The sequence below is a fragment of the Prionailurus bengalensis genome, chromosome B1 (genome assembly GCF_016509475.1).
Source record: "Prionailurus bengalensis isolate Pbe53 chromosome B1, Fcat_Pben_1.1_paternal_pri, whole genome shotgun sequence".
In the NCBI taxonomy this organism is placed as follows: domain Eukaryota; kingdom Metazoa; phylum Chordata; class Mammalia; order Carnivora; family Felidae; genus Prionailurus; species Prionailurus bengalensis.
In genome coordinates this window covers 102128632-102146570 of record NC_057344.1, presented here as the reverse complement: position 1 = coordinate 102146570, position 17939 = coordinate 102128632, and the positions used below count along the sequence as shown (strand labels likewise).

General features: G+C 37.0%; 2 protein-coding genes across 6 annotated transcripts in view; one reads left to right on the top strand and one right to left on the bottom strand.

Annotated features, from left to right (window-relative positions):
• Positions 1–12400: 12400 nt before the first annotated feature.
• LOC122476394 (centrin-4) lies at positions 12401–16348 on the bottom strand. Its single transcript, XM_043569014.1, has 5 exons — positions 16128–16348; positions 14730–14867; positions 14227–14355; positions 13492–13620; positions 12401–13270 (listed from the first exon to the last, which is right to left on the bottom strand). The coding sequence occupies exons 1-5, from the start codon at positions 16128–16130 to the stop codon at positions 13181–13183; spliced, it is 489 nt and encodes a 162-aa protein (XP_043424949.1). The 5' UTR covers positions 16131–16348; the 3' UTR covers positions 12401–13180.
• A 67-nt stretch (positions 16349–16415) lies between these two features.
• BBS12 (Bardet-Biedl syndrome 12) overlaps positions 16416–17939 on the top strand; it is a 57227-nt gene continuing 55703 nt past the window's right edge. For 2 of the 5 annotated variants that reach the window (XM_043568954.1, XM_043568945.1), the window contains exon 1: positions 16434–16583. The gene's annotated coding sequence lies outside the window, so the exon portion shown is untranslated. Of the gene's footprint in view, positions 16584–17939 lie in introns of all 5 variants that reach the window. The other 3 variants (XR_006295467.1, XR_006295468.1, XR_006295466.1) reach the window with 3 other exon arrangements.

Here is a 17939-nt window from a genome sequence, read left to right as displayed (position 1 = left end):
CTCATCACTCAGAGAGCCACACAAATGTACAGGATTATTCATAAGTGGTCGCATGTATTAATTTTTAAATATTTTTCCACATCCTGCTGGCTTAAACAAGCACAATGTTATAGTGATAAGAACAAGAAATGGATAGATTGATGGGCATGGAAAGAGGGAAGAAGGGACAGTGAAGGGAAAATGGATTCGATACGACATGCAAATGTCAAGTTCCCTAGCTAACACCAATGAAGCATTTAAAAAATACATATAAAGGTATGGCTTGGTACTTTTCCATTAATTTTTCAAAGGTCTTGACCTCCTAAAGAAAAATTTCTGACTAAAAGGGGTTTTCCTCACCAGTCAGTTCCTTCTTCTACTGGGTCCTACAGAGAAATAGTGCTCTTATATTTGGCCCTTCAGACAGTTGCCACGGAAATGAGAGCTGCAAACACTTTCAGCTTTCTGGCTTCGCTGTGGGATCCAGCAGAGACCATGATTAAGCTGTCAGAGAACCTCCCTAAGTACAGTTTTACCTGATAAGTAAGAGTTTCCAGAAAAATGGTGACACATACAGGAAGGAAAATAGATTGTTTAACTCACTCTGAAAAATCCCTTTGATTCATAGACTGTCTCATGATTGAAACCATCTCTTTCTCTAATCAGACTCTTCTCAATTCACAGACGAGTACCTCAGGGGGCAAGTAAAATGCCCCCACCTTTACAAGAGGAGGTATCACATTAACAAAAGGTAACACGTTAACAAAAGGAACCCAGAGTTCCTGACTGCTGAAGAAATAAGAAAGCAAAATGCTAAAAATGGGGGGAGGACACAGTGAATGAGAAAGGGAAAATCAAATGGCGTTTAAACCATTTTAAGGAACATTAAATATCTGATTTGAAAAAAAATAAAGAAAGAAATCACTGTGGATGTCAAAGAACGCTGGCTTTTCACACCTGGAACCAGAGATGATTGGATCATAAGGGGCTCTACTGTAGTAGACTTGAAATTTTATTGGTTATCTTTTGTTCCCAGCAAATGAGACCTGGATTTTCTGGGAAGGAACTCTAGCTGTCACTTTGAATCCACTGAGTGTTTCTACTCCACATCATTGACCTAATAAGACTCTATTGATGGAGTAAGGTCAGTGTTTTTCATATTGGGATTAGAGAAGAGAACACACCAGTCCACGTGGTACCATGGCCACAAATGAAAGAACTGGTTGGCAGAAGCCGTTTGGATAGCTACTTGGAAGAAGACTTTCCAGATAATGGTGGAATAGGAAAACGAAGTTGCAACTTGAAAAGATTGTACCTTCTATCTTGGGGCGCCTGGGTAGCTCAGCTGGTTTCAGCTCAGGTCATGATCTCATGGTTTGTGAGTTTGAGCCCCGCATGGAGGTCGCTGCTATCAGTGGAGAGCCTGCTTTGGATCGTCTGTCCTTCTCTCTCTGCCCATCCTCCACTTGCTCTCTCTCTCTCTCAAAAATAAGTAAACATTAAAAAATAATAATAATAATGTCCTGTCATCTATTTACTTGCTGGTTGTTGTCTAAAATATTGCAACCATTTTGGAGAGCAATTTGGAAAAACCTAGAAAAGTTGAAGATGTAGATTTCATACAAGCTAGCAATTTTACTCTAGGTGGATGCTGTGGACTATACTGTGTCCTCCCAAAATTCCTATGTTGAAGACCTAATGCCCAATGTGACTATATCTGGTGATTGGGTCTTTAGTAAGTAATTAAGATTAAATGATTTCATAAGGGTGGGGTCCTAAACTGATAGCATAAGAGGTAGATCTCCCCCTCCCTCTCTCTCACATCCCCCCTCATTCTACCATGTGATGCCATAGCTAGAAGGTGACTGTCTACAAGCCAGGGGAGAGCTCTCACCAAATCCAATCACATTGGCACCCTGATCTTGGACTTTGGCTTCTGGGACTGTGAGAAAATAAATTTTGGTTGTTTAAACCACCCGGTGAATGTTACTTTGTTACGGTAACCCAAACTGACTAAGACAGTGGCTATCCCAGAAAATGTAAGGATGTTCATGATAGTATTTCTCTGAATAGTACACATATGGAAACAATCTAACTTCTTGTAGAAAAATATATAAACTGTTCACATAACAGAATTGTATAGAGCAGTTGAAATAATTGAACAATAGTAGCATATATCAATGTAAATGAATCTCAAAAATATAATGTCAAACAAAAAAATCAAGCTGTAAAGGATATGTATATATGCTATCAAAAATTTGCAACAATAGTTTATAATTTTAGGGATACATACTTGTATAGTAAAAGAAAGAACATATGGCTGGAAGTGATACACACCAACTACTTCTGAGAAGAAAAGGAAAAATGATAGTGAAGGCAAGGGAATGCCTTTTGCTCTATCTGCCTTTTGCTTTATTTCTTAATAAGAAATGAGATTTGTGGGGCGCCTGGGTGGCTCAGTTGGTTGAGCATCCGACTTCGGCTCAGGTCATGACCTCGCGGTCCGTGAGTTCAAGCCCCGCGTTGGGCTCTGGGCTGATGGCTCAGAGCCTGGAGCCTACTTCCGATTCTGTGTCTCCCTCTCTCTCTGCCCCTCCCCTGTTCATGCTCTGTCTCTCTCTGTCTCAAAAATAAATAAATCTTAAAAAGAAATGAGATTTGTGCAAATTTCAGCAAACTGTCTGCATCTTTTAAATCTAGGTGGTAAATGCATAGTGCTTGTTATATTATTTTCTGGATTATATTTAATAAGCAAAAGATGTTTTCCCCTGTCATCTGGGTTTTCAGCAGTTCAGTGGTACTTTTTAGACAGACAGTTTTCTTATCCACCTTTTATATATGCTGCAATAAGAAGCCCAGAGAGTTAGGTGGCATGGACAAAGTGTCCAATCTAGTTAAACAGTGACTCAAGGACTAGAAAGGAGTTGTCTGTCCATAGCACACTCCATATGTCTGTTAATTTTCTGCTATAGAGACAATGACGCCAACTTTGTTTTCTAAGCCAGAAAAAAGCACAAATCCTGCCCAACTGTGGAAGAGCACATTTGAGGCCATTAGACCTTTTCTGTCCCCCAAGTCATACTCCACAGTTGATGTGTTACATATTTTACTTACTCACTGAGCATCAACACTACTTGGGAGAGTTCAGTTTTTCTACTTTTGAAAAAAAAAAAAGGATCTAAGGAGACAGGACTAGTGATCCGCAAATTTTCTGCAACAATTGAGAAGTTGGCAGAAGCTTTGTTTGTCTGTCTGTCTATTTATTTTTTTATTTAGACAGAGAGCACATGAGCAGGGGAGAGGGGCAGAGGGAAAGAGAGAGAAAAATCTCAAGCAGGCTCCACATTCAGTACAGAGCCTGATGAGGGGCTTGATCCCACGATTCTGGGATCATGACCTGAGATGAAATCAAGAGTCAGATGCTCAACCAACTGAACCACCCAGGCACCCTTGGCAGAAGCTTTAAAAATGGTGGTTTTACTGATTATAATTAATTTTGGTTAGATTTTAATTAGGAAATACTCTTTGCAAGATAGATTTTTTAATACTGTTCAACATATTTTTACAGCATGAGAACTAGTAGCCACTTATATTGAGTTTCCCAATTAATTCAAGTAATTGAGTTTTCAAAAAATAAATGACAGGAAGGATTTCATGATATAGTATTGAAACAATGGGTAGGAAATACACAGGGACATTAAGAATAAGTGTTTTTTCTGCCAACATCTAACATATTCAGACAAAAATAAGCATTGTTTAACCCACTTTCTTTATTACGTTTTACATAGTTGGGGCAAGAAATTTTGGCTTTGTTAATTAGGTAGTGTCGACTCATGTTACATAACTGATAGGATTCTTTAACCTACATTTTATAAAAATAAATAAATAAAAAGGACTTGAAGGAGGACTGAACTTATTTTGAGAAATAATGACTAGATATACAATTATGCATAATTTCATACTAAAATTTATCAAAAATACACAGTTGGGGAATGGGGATATTATTCATACACGGTAGCTGCTGCACACACACACACACACACACACACACACACACACTACCTGCTCAACCAGGCATAGGTAAGAAAATGGTCTCTACACTTGCTCAAATTAGATAGCTGCTTTCTCCCCATTATTTGTGTTTTGCTGACTCCCTAGTGTGTACCAAAGTATTCTCATCTGTTGTTTCCATCATCAGAGCCCTTATCGCTATTTGCTTATCTGACTGCTCAAAATTAATTTTAAATCCTATCTTGATAAGTAGTATTCCTAAAATATTCTTACTTTTCAACATGCTTGGCAAAAAGTTTGTGTGCCCTTCATCCTCTGGCCAAATGCCTTGGTGATGTTCCCCTATTATGTTGATAGAAGGAATATTTTAACTCTAGTCCTTTGGGCAGAAACATTTTTGATTGAATTAGTAGTAAAAACATGAAGCCACGACATTTCTTGTGTCCAACCCTTAAACACTCCCAAGGGTGTTTAGTAAGTGATAGCATGGGGTTGCTACTCACATTTATAGGTGTTTAATTCATTATTTTTATACGGTTTGATATGTGACTTATCTACAGCATTTCCAAAAGAAGTAAAAGGTACTTACATATTTCTAATAAAAAGACAGAAATAATGTAATACAGTATACTGATTTATTTTTCATTCCCTTAACATTAATTTAAGATTAATTTAAAGGACCTTATTTAAGAACATCATTTATTTTGACTATGGGTGTTTCTTTGTTTATATAGAGTTAGTGCTTTTGTACATGTCAGTTTTTCTCAAACTGAATTCTATAGAACTGTGTTATAAACTCTTAAGTGTGAAGAAAATAAAATATCAAATTCTCAAGTAAACTGGTATATTTAGGGTTAGAACAAATTAAATAAGTTTCATTTTTGAAGGCCTCAGAGCCTATATGTGACTATCCATTATGCAAAACAAGAGATGTGAAAATATACAGTATAACACTCTTCCTTTCTGATTCTAATTGTAGAATGCCTATTAATATCACTTAGATGTTATATTTATTCATATTTAGGCAGATTATATAAACTTGGACTTACATTTCTAATTAATTTTTATATTGGCATCCTAACCCAGTTTTTAAATGCAACTCAATTTTTTTACTTTTCTAAATTTAAATTATAAAATTTATGTTTATAAGAATTCAAACCATATATAGATATGGTGAATAAAAAACAAATACCTTTACTTCTCTTCCGTCAGAAGTAACCACTATCAACAGTTTGGTAAGTCTTTTTAGTCATTTTTACATGAAACAAATGAATTCCTACTTCATAGAGAAAAATGTCAAACATCTTCAAAATTGAATTGGAGGGAAAAATATTTTTTAAAAATCTTCAAATATTATAACTCCCTCCAAAATTCCATGGCTTACATTTTGAATAGTGTTAGATTTGGTTTTAAGTGCAATTCTTGACTTTTCATTAATGTGAGTAATTAGTTACCATGAAGGTGGGATAAAGAATAATAAAATTTCTGTAAATCTTTCCCCTAATTGTGCTAGATAAATTACATCTTTAATTTCGATCTTTCTTTAAATTCTTCTCTAATTTATGTCAGACTATCAAAACAAGCGTAAATCATACCACACCTTTATTCACCAAACTGAGACAAGACCTCAACGCCCCCTAGTGGGGTGACCTCTATCCTCCATCCTGTGTGACCAACCCCCTGAGTAAGATGAGGTACCATTAACTCTTAATGTTAAAGTTGTACTTTCCTCTTTCACTCATCCAAAAAATACTTAAATGTGTACTTTAAATTTTCTGGTTAAAATGAGCCATCACCAGAAAAACAAGGGAAAATTATTTGTAGAGGAACTGTCCATATATAAAATATTAAGCAATAACTTTCATCACTATAATCAGTCTCTGATCTTCCAAGTTATCCACTTGCCTTGACTGCCTACTCTTGGCCACCTTACGACTCTCTACTTTCATTTAAAAAAGAAAAACAGGTTCCTCTTTTTCTTTGGTTTCACTTCTCTGGATTTATCACTTTCCTAAAGCATTAATTTCACTTACTTTTCCAAACAATAACAAAAAGTGCTCAGGAACCACTGCATCCATTTTTTCTCCTTTTCTCCCTTTGGAATATGTGCTATCAATGTCCCCCATTTAAAAGATCACACCTGTTGCAAGGAATGATGAGAGCACAGTGGTGGAGTCAGCAGGCCTGACTCAAAGTCCATTTAATGTCCATGTGATGTTGAGATAGTCACTTAAACTCTCTGTATCTTAGTTTTCTCGTCTGTAAAATCACAATGATAATAATAGTGTCCAATAGGCATAGGATTTAAGAAACTCCGTGTAAATGTGGTAGAACAGTGCCTAATTCAGTAACTGTTCCTTAATATCACTCTTTCATCAGAGTCCTGTGAGTGAAAATAAGAAAGCATGAATGAAAGATTTGAATTGTACCTCTTTTTTTCCAAACCAAATGCAGCTATCTATTAGGTCCTCACCATCCCTTGTTTAAATGACTGCAGTAGCCTCTTAACTGGCCTTTCATCCAGCAGTCTCTCCCAATTCCAGTTCAGGGTCATCAGTCAGATTTATTTTCCTGAAAATAATATTGGCATTTTTAGCTCAGGATATGATGAACTTATCTTCCTGCTGAAAACAACTATAAAAGCTGGTATATGAAAACACTGTGTGAAGGAACAGGCAAGTACCCAGTTCAGTTCAGACAAGATTGGAAAGGAAAAGTTATAATCCTTGAGAGAAGAAAAGCACTGGAGGGGAGTGCCACACTCATCATGACTTTTTCCCTGAGGGGATTTTCCAATTCAAAAAATAGGGGAAATATCCCTGATGATGAATGATGTTGAGCATCTTTTCATGTGTCTGTTAGCCAATCTCTATGTCTTTTTGGAAAAATGTCTGTTCGTGTCTTCTGCCCATTTTTTAATTGGATTATTTTTTTTTAATTTTTTTTTAACGTTTATTTATTTTTGAGACAGAGAGAGACAGAGCATGAATGGGGGAGGGTCAGAGAGAGGGAGACACAGAATCTGAAACAGGCTCCAGGCTCTGAGCTGTCAGCACAGAGCCCGACGCGGGGCTCAAACTCACGGACCGGGAGATCATGACCTTTGCCGAAGTCGGCCACCCAACCGACTGAGCCACCCAGGCGCCCCTTAATTGGATTATTTTTGAGTGTTGAATTTTATAAGTTCTTTAGATATCACCTCACACCAGTCAGATGGCTAAAACTAACAACACAAGAAATAAGAGCTGTTGGCAAGGATGTGGAGAAACAGCACTGTTGGTGGGAATGCAAACTGGTGCAGCCACTCTGGAAAACAGTATGGAGTTCCTCAAAAAGTTAAAAATAGAACTACCCTATGATGCAGCAATTGTGCTACTAGTTATTTACTCAAAGAATACAAAAATTCTAATTCAAAGGGATGTTTACATCAGCATTATCAACAATAGCCAAATGATGGAAAGAGACCAAATATCCATCAACGGAAGAATGGATAAAGAAGATGTGGTATACATATGTATACAATGGACTATTACTCAGCCATAACAAAGAATGAAGTCTTGCCATTTGCAACAATGTTGATGGAGCTAGAGGATAAGCGAAATAAGTCAGTCAGAGAAGGACAAACACCATATGATTTCACTCATATGTGTAATTTAAGAAACAAAACAAACAAGCAAAGGGAAAAAAGAAAAGAGAGCCAAACCAAGAAACAAACTCTTAACTAAAGAGAACAAACTGATGGTTACCAGAAGGGGAGGGAAGTGGGGGGATGAGTTAAATAAGGGATGAGGATTAAGGAGGGCACTTGTGATGAGCACTGGCTATTGTATGGAAGTGTTGAATCACTAAATTGTACACCTGAAACTAATATTACACTGTATGTTAAGTAACTGGAATTTAAATTAAAAAAATAAATGAATAAGCCCCAAGCAGAAAGGCAGGAATCTTACTGAGCTGAGGAGAAACAGGTTGGAATTTGGGGATGCCAAAGTAGCTAGCATTTGGGAGGAAACATTATAGAGATCCGGGATTTAAAGTAGATTTAACTGAAAAACTGTCCAAATACCCTACCTCACTGGCTAACTCCTTAGTTACACATGCCCTGGGTGAGACCCTAAAAACCCAACAGAAAACAGCATCTAAGAGAACAAAGAACTAAGTGAAAGTGTAATTAAATAGCTATGTGATACTGCAAATATTAAAATTTGATTTTAAGCCAGGTAAGATGAAGGGAGACAGAGATATCAGTAGATACCCCGTGATTTCAGTCAACACAAAAGTATTACATCTGGGAATAAGGGCAAACATCAAATAGAAAATCCTTAATTATGACTAAAGCTGTTTCTCAAAAGAATCAAAATTATCCTCCTATATTTATATACCTGCTAGAAGAAAACTTAGACTTCTGTGAAAGAAGATGACAGCATTTACAGTCTCTCTAATTTTTCATCCACAATATCTGGCTAAAAAAAAAAAAAGAACCAGATAACTAAAAGCCAGAATTTAAAAGAGCAACAAAAATAGACCTAGAGATAAGATGTTAAAGTAATCAGTGACTTTAATATAAAGATAATTCATGTGTTCAATAAAACTGAGGAGAATATGAAGAATTTCAACAGAGATCTGGAATCTGTTAGAGAACTTCTGGTAAACTGGAACACAAGTCGGTAAACTATATATAAATTTGAAGCACAGAGAGAAAAAGGGATAGAAAACACCAAAAAGAGTGTGAGAGATATATAAAGAATAGTGATAAGTCTAACATGCATGGATTTAATTGGAGTTCTAGAAAGAGGAGATGATGGTTCAGAAACAATATTTGAAGAAACACTGGCTAAAATTGTTTCAAAGTTAATAAAAATCCATTAAACCACAGAATCAAGACACTATGAATCTCACATAGATTACAAATATAGGGAAAACCACACCTGGGTAGATCACAATTATATTGCTAATAACCAAGACAAAGAGAAAAATCTTAAAAGCACTCAGAGGGAAAAAATCCCACACATTACCTTCAAAGAAGCAACAATAAAGCTATAAGCTTACTTTTCAAAAGAAATTACAAAAATCAGGACATAATGGAATGACATTAAAATGCTAAAAGTTTTTTAAAAATGCCATCCTACTATCTCACCTGGGACTCTATACACAATAGAAATATTATTCAAAAAAAGAAGGCAAAAATTAAGGCCTTTTCAGACAAACAAAAGCTGAGAGAATTTATTACCAATAGATCTTCACCATAACAAATACTAAAGACTTATTCAGCCTGAAGAAAATGATTCCACATGGAACCACAAGCTTGCATAAAGGAATGAAGAGAACCAGAAAGGGTATGTAATTAATCTAAGTAAAATAGACTGGTTTATAAAAGACAAATATAAAATAATAACAATAATAATATCTTATATGGATTTGATTATAAATAGAAGTAAAATATATGACAATAGCACAATAGATCAGAGAAATAGATAAAGTTAAACTGTTGTAAAATCCTCTAATTGGGGGAAATTGTAAACGTGCCACTTAAAGGTAAACTATGATAAGTCTAGGATGAATGTTGTATTCTATTGTTGCTCAAAAAACTACCCCAAAATCTATTGGTTTAAAGTAATAACATCATTTATTTTCCTTGTAAATCTATAATTTAGGCAGGGCTCAGTGAGGTCATCTTGTCTCTACTCAGAATCAGCTATGGTGGCTCAAAGGCTGAATACTGGAACCATCTGAAGACTTACTAACTTATCTGTCTGGTAGTTGGCACTAGCCATTGGCTGGAATCTCCTTGGGGCTATGCCCAGAATTATCTCCGTGTAGTCATTCCATATGGCTGCCTAACATAGCATGGTGGCTGGATTCCAAGGTTGGGTGCTTAGAGAATAGAGCCAAGCAGAAGCTATATCACCTTTCCTAACCTATCATCAGAAGTCATGCAGTGTCACTTCCACTACATTCTATTGGTTTAGAAGCAAGTCACTATGGACAACCCACATTCAGAGGGAGGGAAAGTCGAACTCTTCCTGTTGTTGGGAGGAATATCAAAGAGTAAGTTTTAAAAGCACAAGTGTAAGTTTCAACAACTTTCAAGTTGTATATTCTACATACAAGTGTTTAGTCAGGTATATTTATTGAAAATATCTTTTTCCAATTAGTAGCTTATGTCTCATTCTCTCCTTTCATGAAGAGTAGTTCTTACTTATAATATAGTACACTTTATCATGTTTTCCCTTAAACTTAATGGTTTTTGTGTGTCCTAATTAGGAACCTGACCCCAAGGTCATGATGATATATTCTTACTTTTCATGTCTTGATCAACAATAATTTAGAATTAATTTTTATGTATAGTGTGAGGTTGGGATCAAGTTTTCTTTTATTATTATTTTTTTTGATATCCTATTGACTAGGAACAATTTATTATAATGAAGATGTCCCACTGTAGAGTTACCTGTGTCTTAAATCAATGGCATATACAATGAGTGTGTTTCAGGACTTTCTGTTCTATTCCATTTGTCAATTAGTCTATACTAGTGAACACTATGCTATTTTTTTTAAGTTTATTTTGAGAGAGACAGAGACGGCATGAGCAGGAGAGGGGCAAAGAGGGAGAGGGAGAGGAGAATCCCAAGCTGATTCTACACTGCCAGCACAGAGCCCGATGTGGGGCTCAAACTCACAAACTCTGAGATCACGACCTGAGCCTAAACCAAGAGCCATTCGCTCAACTGACTGAGCGACCCAGGTGCCCCAACACTACACTATTTTAATTACTATGACTCTAATAAATCTTGATAGTCCGGTAAGCTAGCCTCTCACCTTGTTCTTTGAGTGTGTATCAGATCCTTGGATTTCCATAGAAATTTTAGAATTAGCTTGTCGAGTTTCACATAGGTTAAGATTTTGATTGCACTATAGCTATAGATCAATAAAAAGAGAACTGACATCTATATAATATTGAGTCTTCCAATCCATGAACATAACATTCCTCCATTTATTTAGGTCTTCTTTAATCTCTCTCAGTACTCTTTCATAGTTTTTGATATTGAAGACCTGTGGGTCTTCATTAGATTCAGTCATAAGATTTTTATATTTGTAATACTATTAATAGTCTCTTAAATTCACTTTGTAATTATTCATACCTGGTTTGTAAAAATATCATTGTGCTTCTATTTGTATTTGCATAACAACTTGCATCCAGCAATCTCTAAATTCTTTTGAATACACTATGGATAGATGTGTCATCTGCAAATGGAAAGAATTTTATTTCCTCCTTTCTGGTCTCTGTTTTCTGCTTGCCTTAATGTACTGACTAGCACTTCTATACAATGTTGAATAGAAATAGTGATAACGGACATTCTGTATTTGAGAGAACTGGGATTGATGAGACTTTTTTTTTTCAATATATGAAATTTATTGTCAAATTGGTTTCCATACAACACCCAGTGCTCATCCCAAAAGGTGCCCTCCGATGAGGAGACTTCTATTTAGAACTCTGAACTTATTCATGTGTATTTTTAAGTGTATTACCCACTTAAAAATATAAATCATTTAACAACTTAAAGGCCATAATTTTCACTTATGAAGCATGTTTAGTAGTTATATTTTTCTTTAGTATAGAAGGAAATGCTGCATAATTAGGAATTAAAGATCCTGTGGAACACTTAATGAGCATAAGCATAGATATGCCATTCCAGCACCAATTAAAAAAAAAACTTGTGTTGACAAAAGAAAATCGAGTCTTCATTTCAGTGAGCTAAAAATGAACTAAGTGAGACAATTAAAGTTACATTTTCTGTAAGCCTGTCTTGCTCCAAAGACCATTACTTAGGTTTAGGAAGTGTGGGTGTCCAGCAAGTGGCATCTGTTGCCTATTATCAGGAGCAGAAATCTGAGAGCTTCTGCCATTGCATCTTGGTATCAGTTTAGTTGCCAAGGAAAACACAATGCAGTCAACTACTTGATGGAACAATTCTTCACTCATATGAAGACCAAGTAGTATCAGTTTTAGTAGTGAATGTCAGTTTTCCATGCAAGAGGTCCCTCCCAGAAGCCGATCTAGGGCAATTGGCCTGTACGGACCCATCTTGTTGTTTAGCAACGCCTCGCCAAAGGGTATATCCTCTTTCCAAAGTGGAGTTGGCCAGGTGTCATATTACATACACAGGTATCGTAACACACACAATGCTTAAGCAGAAAAAAGTACACATTGAGTTTGAAGTGGAAAGATATTCAGACAATTCCAGCACAAGCTATAGAGACTATGTCTCTTGGTAAGAAGTGTTCTGGGCCCAAGACCCAGTCTTGTGTGACCCAGTGGGGAATCAAAAGACTGTATCTTCAGACTGCCTTTCTCAATTGATTGGCTTTTTCATAGGAAACAAAGTAAAATTACGAGAGTCACAATATTAAATGAGTTAGAAAATATATATTTAATTACCCTGAGAGTTTTTATCCATAGCAAAGCTGCATAATGAAGCATAAGGATACAAGATTTATAATCCATGTTTTATTATCTATGAGCAATTGAGCAATTTTTAAATTTCTCTGAACTTTACTTTTCTTGTATGTAGTAAAATGGAGCTAATACCACCAGCTTCCAAGTTGTAACATATTAACTGAGATAACATATGTAAAATCCCTACCACCTCCCAAGACAGTCATTAAATGCTCACCTGCAGGGTCAAACTTACAAGAAAATCTGGGTAGTATAAGTGCCTTTCTTTATAATAAGAAAACTAGCAAATAAAGTATTACTAGGCAATTTTATTTAATACTTTACATATCTGAATAACTGATTAAAAATCAAATGTTTATCAGTTTTTAAAGAGTGGCACAAAAGGAAAATGATGGGGAAAGTAATAGCCTGTTTGCCAAATTCAATTGGATGTGGGCTCAGTTTCATTAAACCTAAAAAAAATTCTAAGTCTTTAGATGTTGAGACTCCAAAAAGTAGCAGTTGGAATTAATACTGGTTTTAGATTCACGATTCACAGAAATCATTATATTTTCTTTCTTGATGTTGTAGATGTTTAACAACATGTTGATAGAAGCCTAACTTCTTGCATGGATTACACACCAAAACACCAATTTGCGCAAATAAATTAGAAACTGACAACAAATACATTCAGATATTATGGAACTGTATAACAAATACAAAGTTATTAACTTTCCAGAGGGATTAAAAAAAGTATTAATAAAGAGTGGTCTTTTTCATCATCCTCAAAAATTCTTCCTCACTTATTTCTCCATCCCTATCACGATCAGCTTCATCAAGCATTTCCTATAAAACAAAATGTAAATACGGTATGTGAAATCATTAAAAATGAATGATAAAATATTCAAATACATATACAAATTTTATTTTGAATGTATTTGAGTCCATCTAAGGAATATAATTGTAAATTATAATATATATAAATTACAATTGTATATAATATATATAAATTACAATTGTATATATACATGTAAGTTATAAAAATTATAAAAATAAGTAAAATTTACCTGAAGTTCATCATCTGTTAAATTTTCCCCTAGTTCCTTAGCAACCCTCTTGATATTGTTTAGTGTTATGCTTCCAGTATCATCATCATCAAATAATTTGAAAGCCTTCAATATTTCTTCTTTCTCACTCTTTAAAAACAGAAACAACTGTCATTAATCTTTCATTTATTTTTTCTATCAAATTGGACTTATGGGTGTTTGAGGTCTAGAGCAGCAATCTGCCAAGTAGCTGCGTTCATTTACTGTTCTAACTTTTAACAATTATTCCAAGGCACTCACATCTGCTCTCAGGGTATTTAAATTCAGAATTTGTTAAAGTGGAAGAGGCAAGGGTGATAAAGATAATGGATCTCTATTAACTCCAGTAATTGATACCAACTACCAAAAAATGTAAGCTCTAACAGGGAGGTTGTCTCATCCAATGCTCTCTAGAACAGTGCCTAGCAAAAATAGGCACTCAAGAGGTGTTTGCTGAACTCAAGGCTTCAACCTGCTGACCCCATTTTCTTTATCCAGCCATTTATCTTTATTATTTCCTAACAACCTTCTCCACACTGGACAGTCTTTATTACTACCCTGAAAACATCTTTAATCTTGCTATTCCTGTCTATCTAAATCCCACCCATTTTTAAAGACCTAGTTCCAATTCATTGATTGCTCCAGCCAAAAAAAAAAAAAAAAAAAAGTAGAAGGCTATTGCTTGTATTTCTTTGAAAAACAAAATCACTACTATACCATTTTTACACTCATTATGGCAAAAAAATCTTCGAAACTAATGGTGCCATTTCCTTCTTTGTCGATTTCAGCTATCATTTTTTTAATTTCTTCTTTCTTTGGTTCAAATCCTAAGGCTTGCATTGCAATCTGAAATAGAAAGCAAATAAATAATATGCCACGGTCTCATTCCTAGCTTTTAAATTACCTAATAATTACTAGATTTTCTCTTTTTTACTATGGACTAGGCATAAACCTAGAAAGTCAGGTCAGCAGGCCTAGGTTCCAATTCCACTATGCCATAGGATATGTTACTGTTACACCCAGAGTTTTTGTTGTATTCATTCATAAAACAAGAATAAATGCCTAAGAAGATATAATTTTGTTAGTATGGGACAGGTGCATACACTGAAGGTGTAGGTGTCCACAATGAAGAGACTTTATATCAAGCTTTTAGAAGGCTACTGTTAAAGACTGAAAGATTTGTTTTTAAAATGTTTTAGAATTAGAAGTAATTTCAAAACCTTCAATTCTTTCACATCTATGGTTCCAGACCCATCAACATCAAATAAATCAAAGGCCTCTTTAATTTCTTGCTTTTGGGTTTCATTCAATTCAAGTTTTGCTGCTCTTTTCTTCCATTGGTCTGAACTTGTGGATGCCTGTAATAAACACACACATGCGTGAAAAACTACGTAACAGGAAAAGTTACCAGAACCAGAAAAATTGATAAATACATAAGCATGTTCAAGAACCCTATTCCCTAGTACATAATGACCATCAACAATTTCCACCTTTTCCTTTTGCTAACATTTATGCTATTAGTTATTAATATCTTGGTGGAAAGCTTGGTTCTTTTTACCACTTGTTTTTCCTTCAACCTAGTAGAACATTAGATGTTATGTCAGAATGGACTGTCCTTACTTGGTATATTTGAAAAAAAGTGTTTAAGGCATACCTTTTACCTAGGCCTATATATCTCATAATAAGATTTATTTTGTGGGATATGCTTGACTGAAACATAATATCCTTTCCCACCTTTTAGCGTACTTTCCTATATTGCAGAGGCTAAGAAATGAAAAAACTACATCTTCCAGGTGAAAAACTACTCCAGCGATCTGGATAAGAATAAATGTTAGGCCAATTATCAATATCCAGGTAAAGTGGAGGTCATCTGCCTGCTGTGTGCCATTTTCTGCTGGCAAGCAAGGTCACAGAGTTACTCCTGGGTTGTTCTGCAGCCTTATTTCAATATCTTGTCTCCCCATCTTTGGGGTAGGAAGCCGTGGCGGCAGAGACGGCAACTGGACTCCACGTTCCTGCGCACCTAGTCTCCAGTTTCGCGTGGTTTCGTTGTGGCAGCAGCAGATTCTTGATCCCTGGACCGCAAATCCACTGGTGTGGTCTTCAACTCCACAGTTTAGCCTTCACAACCTTCACCTTCCCAACAGTAGCAGAATTCGTAGCTATCCCGGCCAGTCACTTTTTCGGAGGTCAGGACCTCTTTCCTAGAGACCTAGACCCTCCAACAGATTTTAAGTTTCTTATTCTCTGTATTCAATCCCTCTCTGGCCGAACAGTGGTTTCATTTCCATCATAGAACCTACAGCGGAGTGCTGGTATTAGCAGTTGGCGGGGATAAACCGCTAATTTTATATATAAATATAAATAAATAAATAGATAAATAGATAGATAGATAAATAAATAAATAAATAAATATAAAATAAACTGCTAATTTGCGTCCTTAAGAGCCACGGGCAGTGTGCTTCTATTTGACCACGAGAAGAGGAGTTACTAAACGACACTCGAGGATCAGGAGGCGAGTAATATATTTCACATACCAAAAACAATTCCTTCTCTGCTCCGGGGAGAGATTTCAGCACCAGCCCTGGCCCAACAAGCGGTTACAGCTTCACACTCACCATGTCACCAACCGGTGCCCTCAGCCGGGACCTCCCTATCTCAGCCGCCGGCAGCGCAGCCCAACGGCTGTCTTCACAGTTCAGAAACCGTTGCTAAGGCCGCTCTCGCCTGCCTCACAAGCAGCCCCGCCCACCGAGGCCTACTGATTGACAGTAGTTCCACCCAATAGTCAGAAAAGAAGGCCCTTGAGGCCAGCCCCCTCTCCCTACTCTCTACCAATAGAGTAACGCTCTGTCTTTCCCAGCCAACCCTTAAGCAGAACTTTTCCTCTGGTTTCTTAGCGACCAGCCCCGCCCAGCCGGCCCTCTCGCCCCGCTTCGCGCATGCGCAAAATGCCGGCGGGGAAGGGGGCGTCTTCATCCCGGCGCTTTGGCGTCCAAGGGCCGGCCAGGACCGCGACTGGCGGTGGGAACCTGGGAACTGGAGCCTCGGGTGAAGATGGAGAAAAGAGCGAGGTTAGTAACGAGGTGCTTCCACTGACTGCTAAGTCTTCAGTGCAGCCTTATTTGCTTTTTTGACCTCTTCGTGCCCGGGGTTATGATTGAGAATCTAGGGCCTGGCGGGCCGGGTGGGCCGGGTAAATTTGGTCCAGTTTTGGTTTACCATCCGACTGGGATTACCAGAAGTGGAGGCGACTGCCCTTTCCATGCGCCCCTAGATATTTCTCAACTTCCACAGTGCCCGGGGATTGGCCTTTAACATTTCCCTCTGGTTCGGAGAGATTCTGGCGCGGTAGGGGTATGACTGGAAAGAAGTGGGGATGGCCACTGGAAGGAAGCCGGATAAGGTGTCGTGATATACCAAGCCTCACTGCATAGGAAAGGGTTTTTACCTGTGTTGTAGTATTTATTCGCTGAGCAGGACTTTGGCCCCACCCATATTACTGTCAGACAGACACCGCACCCCATCCCCCACCTCATCCTCAGCCATTCCAATGGTTTGAATCCCAAGATTTGACCGGCTTTCCAGCCATATCCAGCATAGATCCATACTCACGAGTCAGTCAGACACAAGTAGTCTGATAATCCAATAGACTCAGGATTTAGAAGCCCATAACTGCTGTAAATCAAAGCAAATTTTTGCCCAGAGAGCCAGACTTGCTGGTTTGCCCAATCATGAATCTGGTTAGGGACCAGCTTAAGGGTGGGAAAGAATGAGGTGGACCTCTGACTTCTGGTAGGAATGAAGTGATGATAGCCCTTTAAAACTTCTAACCCTATTAGCTTACACATCAGGATTCTTTTTATGCCTTCTGCAGTGCCTTCTGCAGAGTAAGTACTTTATTTAACAAAAAATCATACAGGCTTCTCCAGCAGTGAGTGGATTCAGAAGGAACATTAACTTTTGCCTAGATTTTTTTCCCTTTATCCCACTTACTCCTTGAAGTTAGGGCAAGAAAAATGTGCAAAGTACATTCTTGAAGCAGTCTCCCAAATCACTGTTCATACTGTAGTAAATAGAAACCTGGCACATTTTCTAAAACCATCATCCTATCTGGTTCACATTGTATCCTAGTCAGACATCCAAGCTTTGTAATCATAGATAAACAGCTCATTAGGATTCTGGAAAATAGGTAATGTTATTCTAATATGAGAAGTTTTTTTTTTTTTTTTTCTGTGTTAAGTTGTCCCAGTGGAAATTAAAATGATGCAAGTTCAAGATATTTTGTGAACTAAGTAAAAATATTCATTCACTTATTATAATACAGCTGACTCTTGAACAACATGGATTTGAACTGTGTGGGCCCACTTACACATAGATATTTTTTTGGAGATTTGCCACGATTTGAAAAGACTCCCGGTTGAACCTCA